This window comes from Salvelinus namaycush, chromosome 31 (assembly GCF_016432855.1).
Source record: "Salvelinus namaycush isolate Seneca chromosome 31, SaNama_1.0, whole genome shotgun sequence".
Lineage (NCBI taxonomy): Eukaryota > Metazoa > Chordata > Actinopteri > Salmoniformes > Salmonidae > Salvelinus > Salvelinus namaycush.
In genome coordinates, this window is record NC_052337.1 from 16,150,677 (window position 1) to 16,173,851 (window position 23,175).

At 43.9% G+C, this 23,175-nt stretch overlaps 1 protein-coding gene across 1 annotated transcript in view; it reads right to left on the reverse strand.

The window, feature by feature from the left end:
* The window catches only part of LOC120026234 (high affinity cAMP-specific and IBMX-insensitive 3',5'-cyclic phosphodiesterase 8B-like), a 75,758-nt gene that overhangs the window by 5,373 nt on the left and 47,210 nt on the right, over positions 1-23,175 (reverse strand). Inside the window, exons 13-17 of the mRNA XM_038971058.1 lie at positions 11,559-11,635; positions 9,787-9,951; positions 9,190-9,247; positions 2,043-2,166; positions 1,187-1,385 (exon numbers count right to left, since the gene is read on the reverse strand). Coding sequence (XP_038826986.1) covers positions 1,187-1,385; positions 2,043-2,166; positions 9,190-9,247; positions 9,787-9,951; positions 11,559-11,635 — 623 coding nt within the window. The remainder of the gene's footprint in view (positions 1-1,186; positions 1,386-2,042; positions 2,167-9,189; positions 9,248-9,786; positions 9,952-11,558; positions 11,636-23,175) is intronic.

The following is a 23,175-nucleotide window of genomic DNA, read 5'->3' on the forward strand; positions in this document are numbered from 1 at the left end:
GTCACGACTTCCGCCGAAGTCGGCTCCTCTCCTTGTTCGGGCGGCGTTCGGCGGTCGACGTCACCGGCTTTCTAGCCATCGCCAGTCCATTTTCTCATTGTTCCATTTGTTTTGTCTTGTTCCCTGCACATCTGGTTTGCATTCCCTAATCACACTGCATGTATTTATTCCTCTGTTCCCCCCCATGTCTTTGTGTGAAATTGTTTTGTTACGTGTTTAGTGTGATGCGCCAGACTGGTTTTCCCCCCGGGTATCGTATTTTGACCCGTTGTATGTATTTGTCATACATTTGTATATTTGTGAGTGTTTTCGCGCTTATTGACTTTTACCTGTGGCTGGAGGATTTTGGACGCAGTTGCGTCTGTCTTTTGTGCTGTTGCCAAATAAAAGTGCGCCTGATCACAACTCACTGCTCTCCTGCACCTGATTTCGTACCAGTAGCGCACAACTTGGACACTCTCAGCTTAACCTCATACTCAACAAATGAATAATACCAAATAATGCACGCCATGCAAGCACAAGTAATAATAATAATCACTAGCAAATGTTCACTTTATGACAAGGAGAGGAGATATTTATTGGAGGGGAGAAGCAGGGAGAAAAGAGAGGGAAAGTATGAGGATCTCAATGCAAAACACTTATTGACTGAGTCAAATATGAGAACAAGACCGAAGCTATAAAAACATCCCCATTCCAACTCTCACTGGTCACTGACATACATTCACCTCCTGCCAAGCAAAGAAAACTGATACTCTACTCTCCTCACACACACACACACACACACACACACACACACACACACACACACACACACACACACACACACACACACACACACACACACACACACACACACACACACACACACACACACACACTATTGAAACCCCTTCACAGTGAATTACGTAGTAGATCAACTTATCAATCAATCAGCACATTGATATGGCAGGCAAAATATTGTAATTTAGTAATTTCATTTGTGTTCATAAGTGGTGTACGCATATCCAACAATTGTCCAACCAGAAGGTCTTCTTCGGGTTGGTGTGGGGTTGTGGTAGGAGTTGTGTGTGTGTATGTGTGTGTGTGTGTGTGTGTGTGTGTGTGTGTGTGTGTGTGTGTGTGTGTGTGTGTGTGTGTGTGTGTGTGTGTGTGTGTGTGTGTATGCTGGTATGTGTGTTTGGTATACCTTGACCTTCTCCTTGCGTAGGAAGTAGGCAGTAGCGTGTAGGACGTCAGCGGCGTGGGTGGAGTTGTGGTAGGAGTTGGAGGCGTGGTAGTTAGCCTCTATGACCTGCAGCCAGCAGCGTAGCGTAGCCTCACTGCAGCTCAGGAACTCACACACACTGAAGCGTGCAAAGATCTTCAAGCCCAGGTAGGTCAGAGGTCTGTGGGGATGACAGAGAGAGGACAGGGAGGTAGATGAGTGATAGAAGGAGGATGTTCTTTCCCTTCTGTATTGGTGTACACTGAATACACCAAACATTACGAACACCTTCCTAATATTGAGTTGCATGAAAAACTCCAGCAGCTCTGCAGTTACTAACACAAAATGGCACCTACCACCATACCCTGTTCAAAGGCACTTAAATATTTTGTCGTGGCCATTCACCCTCTGAATGGCACACATACACAATCCATGTCTCAATTGTCTCAAGACTAAGAAATCCTTCTTTAACCTGTCTCCTCCCCTTCATTTACACTGATTAGAGTGGATTTAACAGGTGACATCCATAAGGGATCATAGCTTTCACCTGGTCAGTGTATGTCATGGAAAGAGCAGGTGTTCATAATGTTTTGTACACTGAGTGTATAGTAACCTCTATCTTCCATTTCCCTTAACCCCCGAACAACCTATCCTTCTCTTACTCATCACCACTTCCCTCAACTGTCCAGCTCCTGTCCTCTCGCTCTCTCCACCCCCCTCTCCCTCTCCTCCCTCTCCCTCCATACCTCATACAGGTGGCAGCCTCCAGCTCCTGTCCTCTCTCTCTTTCCTTCTCTCTCGCCACCCCCCTCTCCCTCTCCTCCCTCTGCCTCCATACCTCTTACAGGTGGCAGCCTCCAGCTCTAGGATGTTAAAGTCCCATTGGTCCTCGTCGTCCAGCATCTCAGCGATGGCCGGAGGGATGTCATTCAGCGTTACTGGGATGACCAGCTGACTCATATCTGGAGACACACAAACACGCACAGATTGAAAAAACGGCTAGCTGGAGCTTGTTTGGGCTTTTGGCTGGATATGCCCTCACCTGCTAGTAACTTCTAGTGATTCACTAAGATCTGCCCACTATAGTGTTGTTCTGTAAGAACGTGATCTTAAGGCCCATAACTGTGCTCTTGTTTGTCACCACACACACAAACGCGGACACAGCTGTTTCCATTTGAAGTGGTTTTATGTGTGTTTATATTCGCTGGACACACATACTTCAGTTAGGAACAACATGTGAAAGTCCATACACTTCAAATTGTATTTGTCACATGCGCCGAATACAACAGGTGTAGACCTTACCGTGAAATGCTTACTTACAAGCCCTCAACCAACAATGCAGTTCAATAAATAGAGTTAAGAAAAGCGACTATGCATAGATAATAAACAGCGAGTAGCAGCAGTGAAAAAATACACTTCAGTTAGGAACAGCATGTGGAAGTCTATACACTTCAGTTAGGAACAGCATGTGAAAGTCTATACACTTTAGTTAGGAACAGCATGTGGAAGTCTATACACTTTAGTTAGGAACAGCATGTGAAAGTCTATACACTTTAGTTAGGAACAGCATGTGGAAGTCTATACACTTCAGTTAGGAACAGCATGTGAAAGTCTATACACTTCAGTTAGGAACAGCATGTGGAAGTCTATACACTTTAGTTAGGAACAGCATGTGACAGTCTATACACTTCAGTTAGGAACAGCATGTGGAAGTCTATACACTTCAGTTAGGAACAGCATGTGAAAGTCTATACACTTCAGTTAGGAACAGCATGTGAAAGTCTATACACTTTAGTTAGGAACAGCATGTGAAAGTCTATACACTTCAGTTAGGAACAGCATGTGGAAGTCTATACACTTCAGTTAGGAACAGCATGTGAAAGTCTATACACTTCAGTTAGGAACAGCATGTGAAAGTCTATACACTTCAGTTAGGAACAGCATGTGAAAGTCTATACACTTCAGTTAGGAACAGCATGTGAAAGTCTATACACTTTAGTTAGGAACAGCATGTGAAAGTCTATACACTTCAGTTAGGAACAGCATGTGAAAGTCTATACACTTCAGTTAGGAACAGCATGTGAAAGTCTATACACTTCAGTTAGGAACAGCATGTGAAAGTCTATACACTTCAGTTAGGAACAGCATGTGAAAGTCTATACACTTTAGTTAGGAACAGCATGTGAAAGTCTATACACTTCAGTTAGGAACAGCATGTGAAAGTCTATACACTTCAGTTAGGAACAGCATGTGAAAGTCTGTACACTTCAGTTAGGAACAGCATGTGAAAGTCTATACACTTCAGTTAGGAACAGCATGTGACAGTCTATACACTTCAGTTAGGAACAGCATGTGAAAGTCTATACACTTCAGTTAGGAACAGCATGTGACAGTCTGTACACTTCAGTTAGGAACAGCATGTGGAAGTCTATACACTTCAGTTAGGAACAGCATGTGAAAGTCTATACACTTTAGTTAGGAACAGCATGTGAAAGTCTATATACTTTAGTTAGGAACAGCATGTGGAAGTCTATACACTTCAGTTAGGAACAGCATGTGAAAGTCTATACACTTCAGTTAGGAACAGCATGTGGAAGTCTATACACTTCAGTTAGGAACAGCATGTGGAAGTCTATACACTTTAGTTAGGAACAGCATGTGAAAGTCTATACCCATTAGTTAGGAACAGCATGTGAAAGTCTATACACTTCAGTTAGGAACAGCATGTGAAAGTCTATACACTTCAGTTAGGAACAGCATGTGAAAGTCTATACACTTCAGTTAGGAACAGCATGTGACAGTCTATACACTTCAGTTAGGAACAGCATGTGAAAGTCTATACACTTCAGTTAGGAACAGCATGTGAAAGTCTATACACTTCAGTTAGGAACAGCATGTGAAAGTCTATACACTTCAGTTTGGAACAGCATGTGAAAGTCTATACACTTCAGTTAGGAACAGCATGTGACAGTCTATACACTTCAGTTAGGAACAGCATGTGAAAGTCTATACACTTCAGTTAGGAACAGCATGTGAAAGTCTATACACTTCAGTTAGGAACAGCATGTGACAGTCTATACACTTCAGTTAGGAACAGCATGTGAAAGTCTGTACACTTCAGTTAGGAACAGCATGTGAAAGTCTATACACTTCAGTTAGGAACAGCATGTGAAAGTCTATACACTTCAGTTAGGAACAGCATGTGAAAGTCTATACACTTCAGTTAGGAACAGCATGTGACAGTCTATACACTTCAGTTAGGAACAGCATGTGAAAGTCTATACACTTCAGTTAGGAACAGATTGTGAAAGTCTATACACTTTAGTTAGGAACAGCATGTGAAAGTCTATACACTTCAGTTAGGAACAGCATGTGAAAGTCTATACACTTCAGTTAGGAACAGCATGTGAAAGTCTATACACTTCAGTTAGGAACAGCATGTGAAAGTCTATACACTTTAGTTAGGAACAGCATGTGAAAGTCTATACACTTCAGTTAGGAACAGCATGTGAAAGTCTATACACTTTAGTTAGGAACAGCATGTGAAAGTCTATACACTTCAGTTAGGAACAGCATGTGAAAGTCTATACACTTCAGTTAGGAACAGCATGTGAAAGTCTATACACTTCAGTTAGGAACAGCATGTGAAAGTCTATACACTTCAGTTAGGAACAGCATGTGAAAGTCTATACACTTCAGTTAGGAACAGCATGTGAAAGTCTATACACTTCAGTTAGGAACAGCATGTGAAAGTCTATACACTTCAGTTTGGAACAGCATGTGAAAGTCTATACACTTCAGTTAGGAACAGCATGTGACAGTCTATACACTTCAGTTAGGAACAGCATGTGAAAGTCTATACACTTCAGTTAGGAAAAGCATGTGAAAGTCTATACACTTCAGTTAGGAACAGCATGTGACAGTCTATACACTTCAGTTAGGAACAGCATGTGAAAGTCTGTACACTTCAGTTAGGAACAGCATGTGAAAGTCTATACACTTCAGTTAGGAACAGCATGTGAAAGTCTATACACTTCAGTTAGGAACAGCATGTGAAAGTCTATACACTTCAGTTAGGAACAGCATGTGACAGTCTATACACTTCAGTTAGGAACAGCATGTGAAAGTCTATACACTTCAGTTAGGAACAGATTGTGAAAGTCTATACACTTCAGTTAGGAACAGCATGTGAAAGTCTATACACTTCAGTTAGGAACAGCATGTGAAAGTCTATACACTTCAGTGTGGAACAGCATGTGAAAGTCTATACACTTTAGTTAGGAACAGCATGTGAAAGTCTATACACTTCAGTTAGGAACAGCATGTGAAAGTCTATACACTTCAGTTAGGAACAGCATGTGAAAGTCTATACACTTCAGTTAGGAACAGCATGTGAAAGTCTATACACTTTAGTTAGGAACAGCATGTGAAAGTCTATACACTTCAGTTAGGAACAGCATGTGAAAGTCTATACACTTCAGTTAGGAACAGCATGTGAAAGTCTATACACTTCAGTTAGGAACAGCATGTGAAAGTCTATACACTTTAGTTAGGAACAGCATGTGAAAGTCTATACACTTCAGTTAGGAACAGCATGTGAAAGTCTATACACTTCAGTTAGGAACAGCATGTGAAAGTCTATACACTTCAGTTAGGAACAGCATGTGAAAGTCTATACACTTCAGTTAGGAACAGCATGTGAAAGTCTATACACTTCAGTTAGGAACAGCATGTGAAAGTCTATACACTTCAGTTAGGAACAGCATGTGAAAGTCTATACACTTCAGTTAGGAACAGCATGTGAAAGTCTATACACTTCAGTTAGGAACAGCATGTGAAAGTCTATACACTTCAGTTTGGAACAGCATGTGAAAGTCTATACACTTCAGTTAGGAACAGCATGTGAAAGTCTATACACTTTAGTTAGGAACAGCATGTGAAAGTCTATACACTTCAGTTAGGAACAGCATGTGAAAGTCTATACACTTCAGTTTGGAACAGCATGTGAAAGTCTATACACTTCAGTTAGGAACAGCATGTGAAAGTCTATACACTTCAGTTAGGAACAGCATGTGAAAGTCTATACACTTTAGTTAGGAACAGCATGTGAAAGTCTATACACTTTAGTTAGGAACAGCATGTGACAGTCTATACACTTCAGTTAGGAACAGCATGTGAAAGTCTATACACTTCAGTTAGGAACAGCATGTGAAAGTCTATACACTTCAGTCAGGAACAGCATGTGAAAGTCTGTACACTTCAGTTAGGAACAGCATGTGAAAGTCTATACACTTCAGTTAGGAACAGCATGTGAAAGTCTATACACTTTAGTTAGGAACAGCATGTGAAAGTCTATACACTTCAGTTAGGAACAGCATGTGAAAGTCTATACACTTCAGTTAGGAACAGCATGTGAAAGTCTATACACTTCAGTTAGGAACAGCATGTGAAAGTCTATACACTTCAGTTAGGAACAGCATGTGAAAGTCTATACACTTCAGTTAGGAACAGCATGTGAAAGTCTGTCAGCAACACTACTATTTGCTTCTTTCCTTGCGACTGCAAACATGGTCCTTGTGGTAGAGTGTGAGATACATAGAGATCATATTAAATTACTTTAAATTCCTAATTCTATGGTCAGAGAAGGTAAGGTAGCTTGACAAGTGGGTTCAGAATCCTGTTCACCTAAACTCACTTCAGGCTCAGCCTCTCAGGTCTACTAAAAAAACCACATGCTGCGTCCTACAGACTATCAGGAGAGTGAGCATTTCACTGTTAGTCTACACCTGTTGTTTACAAAGCATGTAACAAATACAATTAGATTTGAGGGGGCTGCACTGAGGACAATGTATTCAGCACTTCTCAGCAGTACCCTTCCACTTCTCAGCAGTACCCTTCCACTTCTCAGCAGTACCCTTCCACTTCTCAGCAGTACCCTTCCACTTCTCAGCAGTACCCTTCTTCTTCTCAGCAGTACCCTTCCACTTCTCAGCAGTACCCTTCTACTTCTCAGCAGTACCCTTCTACTTCTCAGCAGTACCCTTCCACTTCTCAGCAGTACCCTTCCACTTCTCAGCAGTACCCTTCTACTTCTCAGCAGTACCCTTCTACTTCTCAGTAGTACCCTTCTACTTCTCAGCAGTACCCTCCACTTCTCAGCAGTACCCTTCCACTTCTCAGTAGTACCCTTCTACTTCTCAGCAGTACCCTCCACTTCTCAGCAGTACCCTTCTACTTCTCAGCAGTACCCTCCACTTCTCAGCAGTACCCTTCCACTTCTCAGCAGTACCCTTCTACTTCTCAGTAGTACCCTTCTACTTCTCAGCAGTACCCTTCCACTTCTCAGCAGTACCCTTCCACTTCTCAGCAGTACCCTTCCACTTCTCAGTAGTACCCTTCCACTTCTCAGTAGTACCCTTCCACTTCTCAGTAGTACCCTTCCACTTCTCAGCAGTACCCTTCCACTTCTCAGCAGTACCCTTCCACTTCTCAGCAGTACCCTTCCACTTCTCAGTAGTACCCTTCCACTTCTCAGCAGTACCCTTCTACTTCTCAGCAGTACCCTTCCACTTCTCAGCAGTAGCCTTCCACTTCTCAGTAGTACCCTTCCACTTCTCAGCAGTACCCTTCCACTTCTCAGTAGTACCCTTCTACTTCCCAGCAGTACCCTTCCACTTCTCAGCAGTACCCTTCCACTTCTCAGCAGTACCCTTCCACTTCTCAGCAGTACCCTTCCACTTCTCAGTAGTACCCTTCTACTTCTCAGCAGTACCCTTCCACTTCTCAGCAGTACCCTTCCACTTCTCAGCAGTACCCTTCCACTTCTCAGCAGTACCCTTCCACTTCTCAGCAGTACCCTTCCACTTCTCAGCAGTACCCTTCTACTTCTCAGCAGTACCCTTCCACTTCTCAGCAGTACCCTTCCACTTCTCAGCAGTACCCTTCCACTTCTCAGCAGTACCCTTCTACTTCTCAGCAGTACCCTTCCACTTCTCAGCAGTACCCTTCCACTTCTCAGCAGTACCCTTCCACTTCTCAGCAGTACCCTTCCACTTCTCAGCAGTATACTTCTACTTCTCAGCAGTACCCTTCTACTTCTCAGCAGTACCCTTCCACTTCTCAGCAGTACCCTTCCACTTCTCAGCAGTACCCTTCTACTTCTCAGCAGTACCCTTCCACTTCTCAGCAGTACCCTTCTACTTCTCAGCAGTACCCTTCCACTTCTCAGCAGTACCCTTCCACTTCTCAGCAGTACCCTTCCACTTCTCAGCAGTACCCTTCTACTTCTCAGCAGTACCCTTCTACTTCTCAGTAGTACCCTTCTACTTCTCAGCAGTACCCTCCACTTCTCAGCAGTACCCTTCCACTTCTCAGCAGTACCCTTCTACTTCTCAGCAGTACCCTTCCACTTCTCAGCAGTACCCTTCCACTTCTCAGCAGTACCCTTCCACTTCTCAGCAGTACCCTTCCACTTCTCAGAAAGAATAAGTACATCCATTACTTCTGTATACAGTTTGTCATTAACTACATGTCAATATCATATGTCATTACCGCCCCGAACAACCTCTCATTTATCTCTCTCTGTTTCGTCCATGATTCATCATGACTTGAACAAATACAAGGGGATCACGCAATGACTGCCGATGGATGCACTTGTAGACTCCAACTGATTAAATGTTCTGAGACATTTTCTATCACTCTTCAGACAGACAGAGATCCATACATGAAAAGTAATGGTTTCATCAAAACTCCATAAGCCCCCAATTATGTGTAATGCGAATGAGTGCGTTAAGTTCCCAGTGTAATTTAATTAGATGAAATATTACACAAATATACCACTAAAACGTGCTATAACACAATTGAAAACATAATTCAACTCAGTATGTGTTGTAATTAGGGTCATGTGACCTAAGTAGTAGCAGTAGTATTCTGGTAAGATAATGAATAAAGATAATATTGATGTCATGAAACAGACTGATGCTTACTTGGAAAGGTACTTTTGGAGAAGACATACTCGTTCCCAGACAGTCTCCGTAAGCCATCCTGCAGAAGGAAAAAGACAGCAAAGCACTCTCTTCATCCATGCTGTGAAAAAACATTTAAAAAATACCCTTTTGGTTTATCTCAATCTGGCTAATAACAACATATTTCACATTATACAATGACATCAGCATTATAATTCATACAACGAGACATCCCACATAACTCAGGAACTCTCGTGTTTGAGTGTTTTGAGAGAAGAGAAGAGGAGAGGAGGAGATGGGAGGGGAGAGGAGGAGAGGGGAGAGGAGGGGTATGTGTGTGTGTGTGTGTGTGTGTGTGTGTGTGTGTGTGTGTGTGTGTGTGTGTGTGTGTGTGTGTGTGTGTGTGTGTGTGTGTGTGTGTGTGTGTGTAGCCCCTCATGAGCCCCCCTATGAGGTCGTTGGTGTGTGGGTGAAGGGGAGTATCCTAAAAACTGGTTCTAGACTTTGATTAAATAGGGCCTGTGAAGGAGTGTGTGTGCGTGTGTGTATGTGTGTGTGTGTATGAGTATGTGTGTTTGTTGGGTGTGTGCGTGTATGCGTGTGTAGCCTCTGACTCACACTCATGAGCCCCCCGACGAGGTCGTTGGTGTGTGGGTCGTCTTCTTTGGAGGCCAGCTGAGGAGAGTAGAGCTCTGTGGTCCTCAGGATCTCCAGGACCCGGTCCAGTGCCTCTGCTACCGAAACCGGACTGGACTCCTGGGCCGCGTTGATGATGTTGATCACCTGGAGATGGAGGAAGGCGGAGAGAGATAGAGCATACAGTTACATTCTATTTAAAGGGGGGCTGAACTCTGCGATTCCACGTGTTTTTCTGCTGCCCATTAAGAAAAAAAACAGATTTGGGTCTTGGGGGTGTGGTTTGATGTGGGTGTGTTATGTTGTTTGTCCCCCTTGAATCACGGTAGCAACATTTCACCCTCAAAATAGTCATAGATAAATCAAGTAATCTGTAATTAATTTAGAAGTTTTTGCTGAGGAGGTCTTAGTCAAGCAATTTTACTAAGGGGTTTGGGTTTGGTGCAGTATTTCTCAAGTAACATTTTTGCATTCATTCTGGCAGTGCTGCAGAATCAGCTGAGCTGCTGCTACGCTCGGGACTAATTTCTGAGAACATGTCTACAACTTCAGCAAACTGTCAAACTATTGTAAATAAAACACAACATACACTCTGTTGATTAGTACCCAAAATCACTAGCTAGTTCCATCTCTGTGTTTGTCAATGAAGCTTGCTAGTAGCTAGCAGGCACATTGAGCAGGTAGGCCACGTTAGCTAAAACAGCATAGTCACTGGCGAGTGGCAAAGTGCTTCAGTGACATTTTGTTTGGACAACTTTCTCACTATCTATTATCAGAGTGTGCGTCTGTCTGGCAATGTTCATAGTGAATCATGTTCAAAACGAGTCGCCGCTGGACACATGAGGCTCGCCATTGGGTTTTCATTTTGGAATATTGTGCGCATCATATCAATTCTCATTTTGCCCAAAACAATGGCAGACTCGAGTGGTCCCTATCAAACACATCGCCAAGTGGCCACTCGATAAAGGGCTTAGGGGCCAAGTGTTCTTTCAACATATCATTGGCCATGTGTTGTCTTATGCAAATAAGTCTGAGGCGCTGCGCAATGTGGACAGCATAGAAATATAATTCTATCTCTATGGTGTGCAGGTCTGTCTCACTGGCTGTACGTTCTGCCGTATGAATAGATAGAGCGCTATTAGCACAGCTGTTTCTCCGTGCATGACAATTCTCCCTAGCATCCTTACCATCCTGTGTTAGAGATCAAAATCCAACCCTCAAATATACAATAGATTTAGGAACATAAAAGACGCACGCGCGCGCGCGCGCGCGCGCACGCACGCACGCACACACACACACACACACACACACACACACACACACACACACACACACACACACACACACACACACACACACACACACACACACACACACACACACACACACACACACACACACACACACACACACACACACACGCGCGCCTAAGGGACATGTCCCTCTTCAGACAAAAAGTGTCTTTCTTTGAGCCAGTGTCAGGGAGCTCTGCATGTGATGCCATAGAAATCCTGTCTGGGGCCAAATAGATAAAGCAGCTAGTCAGAGTATAAAGGAACATCATAAAGCCAAGAAGAAGACTAGACTCTGGGGAGGATTTCAGTTATAGCCTTATCCCAGAACTCTCATTAGAGAATTAGATGGAAGAATGGCACTACAATCAGATTTACGTGATAATGCCTGAGAAGCCGGTGTTTGGATGATAAATTGGCACGGTTGGCAATTGGTGATGTGTGTGTGTGTGTGTACTGTACCTTGGTGATGGGGGCCTCTATGGTCATAGAGTGGATCCTGGCTACAGAGGAGTACCTCCGGTTCTGCAGACTGGGAGCTGGAGACAACAAGACAGTACTGTGACATGCTGCTCTTACAGTACTGTGACATGCTCCTCTTACAGTACTGTGACATGCTCCTCTTACAGTACTGTGACATGGTGCTCTTACAGTACTGTGACATGGTGCTCTTACAGTACTGTGACATGGTGCTCTTACAGTACTGTGACATGCTCCTCTTACAGTACTGTGACATGCTCCTCTTACAGTACTGTGACATGGTGCTCTTACAGTACTGTGACATGGTGCTCTTACAGTACTGTGACATGGTGCTCTTACAGTACTGTGACATGGTGCTCTTACAGTACTGTGACATGGTGCTCTTACAGTACTGTGACATGGTGCTCTTACAGTACTGTGACATGCTCCTCTTACAGTACTGTGACATGCTCCTCTTACAGTACTGTGACATGCTCCTCTTACAGTACTGTGACATGCTCCTCTTACAGTACTGTGACATGCTCCTCTTGCAGTACTGTGACATGGTGCTCTTATAGTACTGTGACATGGTGCTCTTACAGTACTGTGACATGCTCCTCTTACAGTACTGTGACATGCTGCTCTTACAGTACTGTGACATGCTGCTCTTACAGTACTGTGACATGGTGCTCTTACAGTACTGTGACATGCTGCTCTTACAGTACTGTGACATGCTCCTCTTACAGTACTGTGACATGCTCCTCTTACAGTACTGTGACATGCTGCTCTTACAGTACTGTGACATGCTCCTCTTACAGTACTGTGACATGCTCCTCTTACAGTACTGTGACATGCTCCTCTTACAGTACTGTGACATGCTGCTCTTACAGTACTGTGACATGCTGCTCTTACAGTACTGTGACATGCTGCTCTTACAGTACTGTGACATGCTGCTCTTACAGTACTGTGACATGCTCCTCTTACAGTACGGTGACATGGTGCTCTTACAGTACTGTGACATGGTGCTCTTACAGTACTGTGACATGCTGCTCTTACAGTACTGTGACATGCTGCTCTTACAGTACTGTGACATGCTGCTCTTACAGTACTGTGACATGCTCCTCTTACAGTACTGTGACATGGTGCTCTTACAGTACTGTGACATGGTGCTCTTACAGTACTGTGACATGGTGCTCTTACAGTACTGTGACATGGTGCTCTTACAGTACTGTGACATGCTCCTCTTACAGTACTGTGACATGCTCCTCTTACAGTACTGTGACATGGTGCTCTTACAGTACTGTGACATGCTGCTCTTACAGTACTGTGACATGCTCCTCTTACAGTACTGTGACATGCTCCTCTTACAGTACTGTGACATGGTGCTCTTACAGTAGTGTGACATGCTGCTCTTACAGTACTGTGACATGCTGCTCTTACAGTACTGTGACATGGTGCTCTTACAGTACTGTGACATGGTGCTCTTACAGTACTGTGACATGCTCCTCTTACAGTACTGTGACATGGTGCTCTTACAGTACTGTGACATGGTGCTCTTACAGTACTGTGACATGCTCCTCTTACAGTACTGTGACATGCTCCTCTTACAGTACTGTGACATGGTGCTCTTACAGTACTGTGACATGGTGCTCTTACAGTACTGTGACATGCTCCTCTTACAGTACTGTGACATGCTCCTCTTACAGTACTGTGACATGGTGCTCTTACAGTACTGTGACATGGTGCTCTTACAGTACTGTGACATGGTGCTCTTACAGTACTGTGACATGGTGCTCTTACAGTACTGTGACATGGTGCTCTTACAGTACTGTGACATGGTGCTCTTACAGTACTGTGACATGCTCCTCTTACAGTACTGTGACATGCTCCTCTTACAGTACTGTGACATGCTCCTCTTACAGTACTGTGACATGCTCCTCTTACAGTACTGTGACATGGTGCTCTTACAGTACTGTGACATGCTGCTCTTACAGTACTGTGACATGCTGCTCTTACAGTACTGTGACATGCTGCTCTTACAGTACTGTGACATGCTCCTCTTACAGTACTGTGACATGGTGCTCTTACAGTACTGTGACATGGTGCTCTTACAGTACTGTGACATGGTGCTCTTACAGTACTGTGACATGGTGCTCTTACAGTACTGTGACATGCTCCTCTTACAGTACTGTGACATGCTCCTCTTACAGTACTGTGACATGGTGCTCTTACAGTACTGTGACATGCTGCTCTTACAGTACTGTGACATGCTCCTCTTACAGTACTGTGACATGCTCCTCTTACAGTACTGTGACATGCTCCTCTTACAGTACTGTGACATGGTGCTCTTACAGTAGTGTGACATGCTGCTCTTACAGTACTGTGACATGCTGCTCTTACAGTACTGTGACATGGTGCTCTTACAGTACTGTGACATGGTGCTCTTACAGTACTGTGACATGCTCCTCTTACAGTACTGTGACATGGTGCTCTTACAGTACTGTGACATGGTGCTCTTACAGTACTGTGACATGCTCCTCTTACAGTACTGTGACATGCTCCTCTTACAGTACTGTGACATGCTGCTCTTACAGTACTGTGACATGGTGCTCTTACAGTAGTGTGACATGCTGCTCTTACAGTACTGTGACATGCTGCTCTTACAGTACTGTGACATGGTGCTCTTACAGTACTGTGACATGGTGCTCTTACAGTACTGTGACATGCTCCTCTTACAGTACTGTGACATGGTGCTCTTACAGTACTGTGACATGGTGCTCTTACAGTACTGTGACATGCTCCTCTTACAGTACTGTGACATGCTCCTCTTACAGTACTGTGACATGCTGCTCTTACAGTACTGTGACATGGTGCTCTTACAGTACTGTGACATGGTGCTCTTACAGTACTGTGACATGCTCCTCTTACAGTACTGTGACATGCTCCTCTTACAGTACTGTGACATGGTGCTCTTACAGTACTGTGACATGGTGCTCTTACAGTACTGTGACATGCTGCTCTTACAGTACTGTGACATGCTCCTCTTACAGTACTGTGACATGCTGCTCTTACAGTACTGTGACATGCTGCTCTTACAGTACTGTGACATGCTGCTCTTACAGTACTGTGACATGGTGCTCTTACAGTACTGTGACATGCTCCTCTTACAGTACTGTGACATGCTCCTCTTACAGTACTGTGACATGGTGCTCTTACAGTACTGTGACATGGTGCTCTTACAGTACTGTGACATGCTCCTCTTACAGTACTGTGACATGCTGCTCTTACAGTACTGTGACATGCTCCTCTTACAGTACTGTGACATGCTCCTCTTACAGTACTGTGACATGCTCCTCATACAGTACTGTGACATGGTGCTCTTACAGTACTGTGACATGCTGCTCTTACAGTACTGTGACATGCTGCTCTTACAGTACTGTGACATGCTCCTCTTACAGTACTGTGACATGCTCCTCTTACAGTACTGTGACATGCTCCTCTTACAGTACTGTGACATGGTGCTCTTACAGTACTGTGACATGATGCTCTTACAGTACTGTGACATGCTGCTCTTACAGTACTGTGACATGCTCCTCTTACAGTACTGTGACATGCTCCTCTTACAGTACTGTGACATGCTTCTCTTACAGTACTGTGACATGGTGCTCTTACAGTACTGTGACATGCTCCTCTTACAGTACTGTGACATGCTGCTCTTACAGTACTGTGACATGCTCCTCTTACAGTACTGTGACATGGTGCTCTTACAGTACTGTGACATGCTGCTCTTACAGTACTGTGACATGGTGCTCTTACAGTACTGTGACATGCTGCTCTTACAGTACTGTGACATGCTGCTCTTACAGTACTGTGACATGGTGCTCTTACAGTACTGTGACATGGTGCTCTTACAGTACTGTGACATGCTGCTCTTACAGTACTGTGACATGCTGCTCTTACAGTACTGTGACATGGTGCTCTTACAGTACTGTGACATGCTCCTCTTACAGTACTGTGACATGCTCCTCTTACAGTACTGTGACATGCTCCTCTTACAGTACTGTGACATGCTCCTCTTACAGTACTGTGACATGGTGCTCTTACAGTACTGTGACATGGTGCTCTTACAGTACTGTGACATGCTCCTCTTACAGTACTGTGACATGCTCCTCTTACAGTACTGTGACATGCTCCTCTTACAGTACTGTGACATGCTCCTCTTACAGTACTGTGACATGGTGCTCTTACAGTACTGTGACATGGTGCTCTTACAGTACTGTGACATGCTCCTCTTACAGTACTGTGACATGCTGCTCTTACAGTACTGTGACATGCTGCTCTTACAGTACTGTGACATGCTGCTCTTACAGTACTGTGACATGGTGCTCTTACAGTACTGTGACATGCTGCTCTTACAGTACTGTGACATGCTGCTCTTACAGTACTGTGACATGGTGCTCTTACAGTACTGTGACATGCTCCTCTTACAGTACTGTGACATGCTCCTCTTACAGTACTGTGACATGCTCCTCTTACAGTACTGTGACATGCTCCTCTTACAGTACTGTGACATGCTGCTCTTACAGTACTGTGACATGCTGCTCTTACAGTACTGTGACATGGTGCTCTTACAGTACTGTGACATGCTCCTCTTACAGTACTGTGACATGCTCCTCTTACAGTACTGTGACATGCTCCTCTTACAGTACTGTGACATGCTCCTCTTACAGTACTGTGACATGCTGCTCTTACAGTACTGTGACATGCTGCTCTTACAGTACTGTGACATGGTGCTCTTACAGTACTGTGACATGCTCCTCTTACAGTACTGTGACATGCTCCTCTTACAGTACTGTGACATGCTCCTCTTACAGTACTGTGACATGCTCCTCTTACAGTACTGTGACATGCTCCTCTTACAGTACTGTGACATGCTCCTCTTACAGTACTGTGACATGCTGCTCTTACAGTACTGTGACATGCTGCTCTTACAGTACTGTGACATGCTCCTCTTACAGTACTGTGACATGCTCCTCTTACAGTACTGTGACATGCTCCTCTTACAGTACTGTGACATGCTCCTCTTACAGTACTGTGACATGCTCCTCTTACAGTACTGTGACATGCTCCTCTTACAGTACTGTGACATGGTGCTCTTACAGTAAAATATGTAATTCTAGTTTATATTAAACTAACTTAATAATGTGTAACGGATGTAACTCAACACACCACTGGGGCTGTGGTGGCAAGCTGCCCTGTACAATGATGTAATATGTATGTTCCTTATGAATGGAAAGGAGAAGGAACAGCGGAAAAGGAGGAGTAGAAAAAAGAGAAAATAGGGAGGACATGAGAGGAGAGAGAGAAAATAACAGGGGAAGGGAAAATACGGAGAAGAAGAAGGAAATAGAGAGAGAGGGAGAGAGAGAGAGAGAAGGAGAGCGAGAGGTAGAGGACAGGAGAAGCACCACTTCAGCCCAGCTGATGAAAATAGTAGCAGCTGCGTCAGAGTGAGGAGGGGGGGCTTAGTGATGTCATCAGAGCCCGACACGGCTTTTCAGTACGCGCACAACAGTAGCCTGGTGTTCATTTATACATACTCACCATCACTGCCACGTGAGCTGATTGACCTGGCATCAACAGACTCTTTCCTCCTGTCTCTGTGACGCAGGGAATGGCTTTCTGGGAAAAGAAAATACAGGATGACGGACTGTATGACCCAGACAGACAACTGCCTCACTTCTCTTCCGTTGTTTAGTGTTGAACTTTCCATTTAAACAAATTGTCTGAAATCTTATATGAAAAAGCTCAGTGATTTGTCTCCTGAAAGTTACGTCAGTGTCCTTATGATGACACAGTGAAACAACAAAGAGCAGGGAGTGTACTGTAGCTTACCTGATGGAGGGTCTCCTCTCTGTTGATCTTATGGACCTGAGAGACAAAGAGAAGAAAGGCACCGTTAAAAACAAACAGAGGGAGAGGAGAGAGAATTAGTAGATCTGGCTGGTGTTTTGAAGAGAAAGAGTTGCTCTTGCAGTTTTATTGTGCAATGTTTCGACCCACTGCCTCCCCTGCAGTGAGAGCATGTCACACAGTGAAGCATGTAAACACGTGGAAGCATGTAACACAGTGACATAAAGTAACATATTGAGAGCATGTAACACAGTGACAATATGTTACCCAATGACAATATGTTACCATGAGACATGTAACACAGTAACAATATGTAACACGTGTCATATATGTAACACAGTGAGAGCATGTACACAGTAACAATATGTAACACAGTGTCAATATGTAACACAGTGAGAGCATGTAACACAGTACAATATGTCACACGTGTCAATATGTAACAGTGAGAGCATGTAACACAGTGTCAATATGTAACACAGTGAGACCATGTAACACAGTGACAATATGTAACACAGTGAGCGCATGTAACACAGTGAGAGCATGTAACACAGTGACAATATGTAACACAGTAAGAGCATGTAAAATAGTGAGAGCATGTTTCACAGTGAGGGCATGTAACACAGTGACAATATGTAACACAGTGAGAGCTGTACACAGTAACAATATGTAACACGTGAGAGCATAACAAAGTAACAATATGTAACACAGCGAGAGCATGTAACACAGTGACAATTGTAACACAGTGACAGCATGTAACACAGTGACAATATGTAACACCGTGACAGCATGTACAACCGTGACAGCATGTAACACAGTAGAGCAGGTAACACAGTGAGGCATGTAACACAGTGAGAGCATGTAACACATTGAGACATGTAACCAGTGACAGCATGTAACACAGTGATATCATGATACACAGTGAGAACATGTAACACAGTGCAATATGTAACACAGTGAGAGCATGTAACACCGTGACAATATGTAACACAGTGAGAGCATGTAACACAGTGAGAGCATGTAACACAGTGACATATGTAACACAGTAGAGCATGTAACACACGTGACAATATGTAACACAGTGATATCATGATACCACAGTGAGAACATGTAACACAGTGACAATATGTACACAGTGATATCATGTAACACAGTGACAATATGTAACACACAGTGAGAGCATGTACCACAGTACAATACGTAACATAGTGAGAGCATGTAATACAGTGAGAGCATGTAACACAGTGCAATATGTAACACAGTGAGAGCATGTACCAAAGTGACATACGTAACATAGTGAGAGCATGTATACAGTGAAGCATGTAACACAGTGAAGCTGTAACACAGTTGAGAGCATGTACCACGTGACAATATGTAACACAGTGAGAGCATGAACACAGTGAGAGCATGTAACATAGTGGAGCATGTAACAGTGACAATATGTAACACAGTGAGAGCATGTAAACAGTGAGAGCATGTAACACAGTGAGAGCATGAAACAGTGACAATATGTAACACAGTGAGAGCATGTAACACAGTGAGAGCATGTAACATAGTGAGAGCATGTAACACAGTGACAATATGTAACACAGTGAGAGCATGTAACACAGTGATATCATGTAACACAGTGAGAACATGTAACATAGTGAGAGCATGTAACAAGTGAAATATGTACACACAGTGAGAGCATGTAATACAGTGAGAGCAGGTAACACAGTGAGAGCATGTAACACGTGAGAGCATGTACACATTGAGACATGTAACACAGTGACAGCATGTAACACAGTGATATCATGATACACAGTGAGAATGTACACAGTGACAATATGTAACACAGTGAGAGCATGTAACACCGTGACAATATGTAACACAGTGAGAGCATGTACCACAGTGAGAGCATGTAACACAGTGACAATATGTACACAAGTGAGAGCATGTAACACCGTGACAATATGTAACACAGTGATATCATGATACACAGTGAGAACATTGTAACACAGTGACAATATTAACACAGTGATATCATGTAACACAGTGACAATATGTACACACAGTGAGAGCATGTAACACAGTGACAATACGTAACATAGTGAGAGCATGTAATACAGTGAGAGCATGTAACACAGTGACAATATGTAACACAGTGAGAGCATGTACCACAGTGACAATACGTAACATAGTGAGAGCATGTAATACAGTGAGAGCATGTAAAACAGTGAGAGCATGTAACACAGTGAGAGCATGTAACACAGTGACAATATGTAACACAGTGAGAGCATGTAACACAGGAGAGCATGAACATAGTGAGAGCATGTAACACAGTGACAATATGTAACACAGTGGAGCATGTAATACGTGAGAGCATGTAACACAGTGAGAGCATGAAACAGTGACAATATGTAACACAGTGAGAGCATGTCAACAGTGAGAGCATGTAACATGTGGAGCATGTAACACAGTGCAATATGTAACCACAGTGAGAGCAGGTAACACAGTGATATCATGTAACACAGTGAGAACATGTAACATAGTGAGAGCATGTAACACAGTGACAATATGTAACACAGTGAGAGCATGTAATACAGTGAGAGCATGTAACACAGTGAGAGCATGAAACAGTGACAATATGTAACACAGTGAGAGCATGTAACACAGTGACAATATGTAACACAGTGACAGCATGTAACACAGTGACAATATGTAACACAGTGAGAGCAGGTAACACAGTGAGAGCATGTAACACAGTGAGAGCATGTAACACATTGAGACATGTAACACAGTGACAGCATGTAACACAGTGATATCATGTAACACAGTGAGAGCATGTAACATAGTGAGAGCATGTAACACAGTGACAATATGTAACACAGTGAGAGCATGTACCACAGTGACAATACGTAACATAGTGAGAGCATGTAATACAGTGAGAGCTTACAGGAGAGCATGAAACACAGTAATATGAACACAGTGAGAACATGTAACACAGTAACATATGTAACACAGTGGAGACATGTAACACAGTAACAATATGTAACACAGTGAGAGCATGTAACACAGTGACACTATGAACACAGTGAGAGCATGTACCACAGTGACAATACGTAACACAGTGAGAGCATGTGACACAGTGAGAGGATGTAACACAGTGACAGCATGTAACACAGTGATATCACGTAACACAGTGAGAGCATGTAACACAGTGAGAGCATGATACACAGTGAGAGCATGTAACACAGTGAGAGCATGTAACACAGTGACAATATGTAACACAGTGAGAGCATGTAACACAGTGAGAGCATGTAATACAGTGAGAGCATGTCACACAGTGACAATATGTAACACAGTGAGAGCATGTAACACAGTGACAATATGTAACACAGTGAGAGCATGTAATACAGTGAGAGCATGTAACACAGTGAGAGCATGAACACAGTGACAATATGTAACACAGTGAGAACATGTAACACAGTAACAATATGTAACACGTGAAAGCATGTACCACGTAAACAATATGTCAACAGCGAGAGCATGTAACACAGTGACACATATGTAACACAGTGACAGCATGTAACACAGTGAAATGTACACAGTGACAATATGTAACACAGTGACAATATGTAACACAGTGAGAGCATGTAACACAGTGAGAGCATGTAACACAGTGAGAGCATGTAACACAGTGAGAGCATGTAACACAGTGAGAGCATGTAACACAGTGATATCATGATACACAGTGAGAACATGTAACACAGTGACAATATGTAACACAGTGAGAGCATGTAACACAGTGAGAGCATGTAACACAGTGACAATATGTAACACAGTGACAATATGTAACACAGTGAGAGCATGTAACACATTGAGAACATGTAACACAGTGAGAGCATGTAACACAGTGATATCATGTAACACAGTGAGAGCATGTAACACATTGAGAGCATGTAACATAGTGAGAGCATGATACACAGTGAGAACATGTAACACAGTGACAATATGTAACATAGCGAGAGCATGTACCACAGTGACAATACGTACACAGTGAGAGCATGTGACACATGAGAGGATGTAACACAGTGACAGCATGTAACACAGTGAGAGCATGTAACACAGTTACAGCATTAACACGTGACAGATGTAACACAGTGAGAGCATGTAACACACTAATAACACACTCAACAGGAACTCAACATTACCTAACTACTGTGCCCATAGAGCTACACATTACTGCGCACAGGAGGGTCAATCCATAGGCCTGAAACATGTAGGCCTACTGTATTCAGCTGTGTTCATGTGTGTTAAGGTGTCAGTGAGTATATGTTCAATATTCCATTGATTTCTATTGGCTAGCTGGCAAAGGATGAGGGGGGAGGTGAGATGAGGACGGTGCGGTGGGGGAGCTGATGGGCTATAAGGAGGATGAGGGGAGGTGAGGTGAGGACGGTATGTTTTGGGGAGCTGATGACTATAAGGAGGATGAGGGGAGAGGTGTGAGGGGAGATGAGGTAGGAAGAGGAGATGGTGAGAAGATGGGGAGGGAAGGGAAAGGGAAGGTGAGTAGTGATTTGTTGGTGTGTGGGGGATGGGGAAGAATGAGAATCAAACCAAAACCACAGGGGACTGGGGATGTGATAAAGTAAGGGTCAGCTCAGATTACCCCTAATGCTTCCCTTCAGATACAGAGATGAGAGAGAGATGGAGGGAGGGAGACAAACTAAAGAGAAAGATGGAGAGTGATAAAGAAGAATAGATGTGTTGATGTTCTGTAAGGATTGATATGACCATGTGCCCGCTAATCCACTTGAAGCATCCTCACACAGACTCGGACTACCTCTGGCCATGACACACACCAACACCGTTACTCATGGATACCTCTGGCCATGACACACACGTTTACTCAGGACTACCTCTGGCCATGACACACACCACACCGTTACTCAGGACTACCTCTGGCCATGACACACACGTTACTCCAGGACTACCTCTGGCCATGACACACACCGTTACTCAGGACTACCTCTGGCCATGACACACACCCATTACTCAGGACTCCCTCTGGCCATGACACACACCGTTACTCAGGACTACCTCTGGCCATGACACACACCCGTTACTCAGGACTACCTCTGCCATGCCACACACCGTTACTCAGGACAACTCTGGCCATGACACACACCACACGTTACTCGAACTACCTCTGGCCATGACACAAACACCGTTACTCAGGACTACCTCTGGCCATGCCACACACACCGTTACTCAGGACTACCTCTGGCCATGACACACACCGTTACTCAGGACACACATCTGGCCATGACACACCGTTACTCAGGACTACCTCTGGCCATGACACACACCACACCGTTACTCAGGACTACCTCTGGCCATGACACACACCGTTACTCAGGACTACCTCTGGCCATGACACACACACCGTTACTCAGGACTACCTCTGGCCATGACACACACCGTTACTCAGGACTACCTCTGGCCTGACACACCACCGTTCTCAGGACTACCTCTGGCCATGACACACACTTACTCAGACTACCTCTGGCCATGACACACACCGTTACTCAGGACTACTCTGGCCATGACACACACACGTACTCAGGACTACCTCTGGCCATGACACACACCCACCGTTACTCAGGACTACCTCTGGCCATGACACACACCGTTACTCAGGACTACCTCTGGCGCCGACCACCCC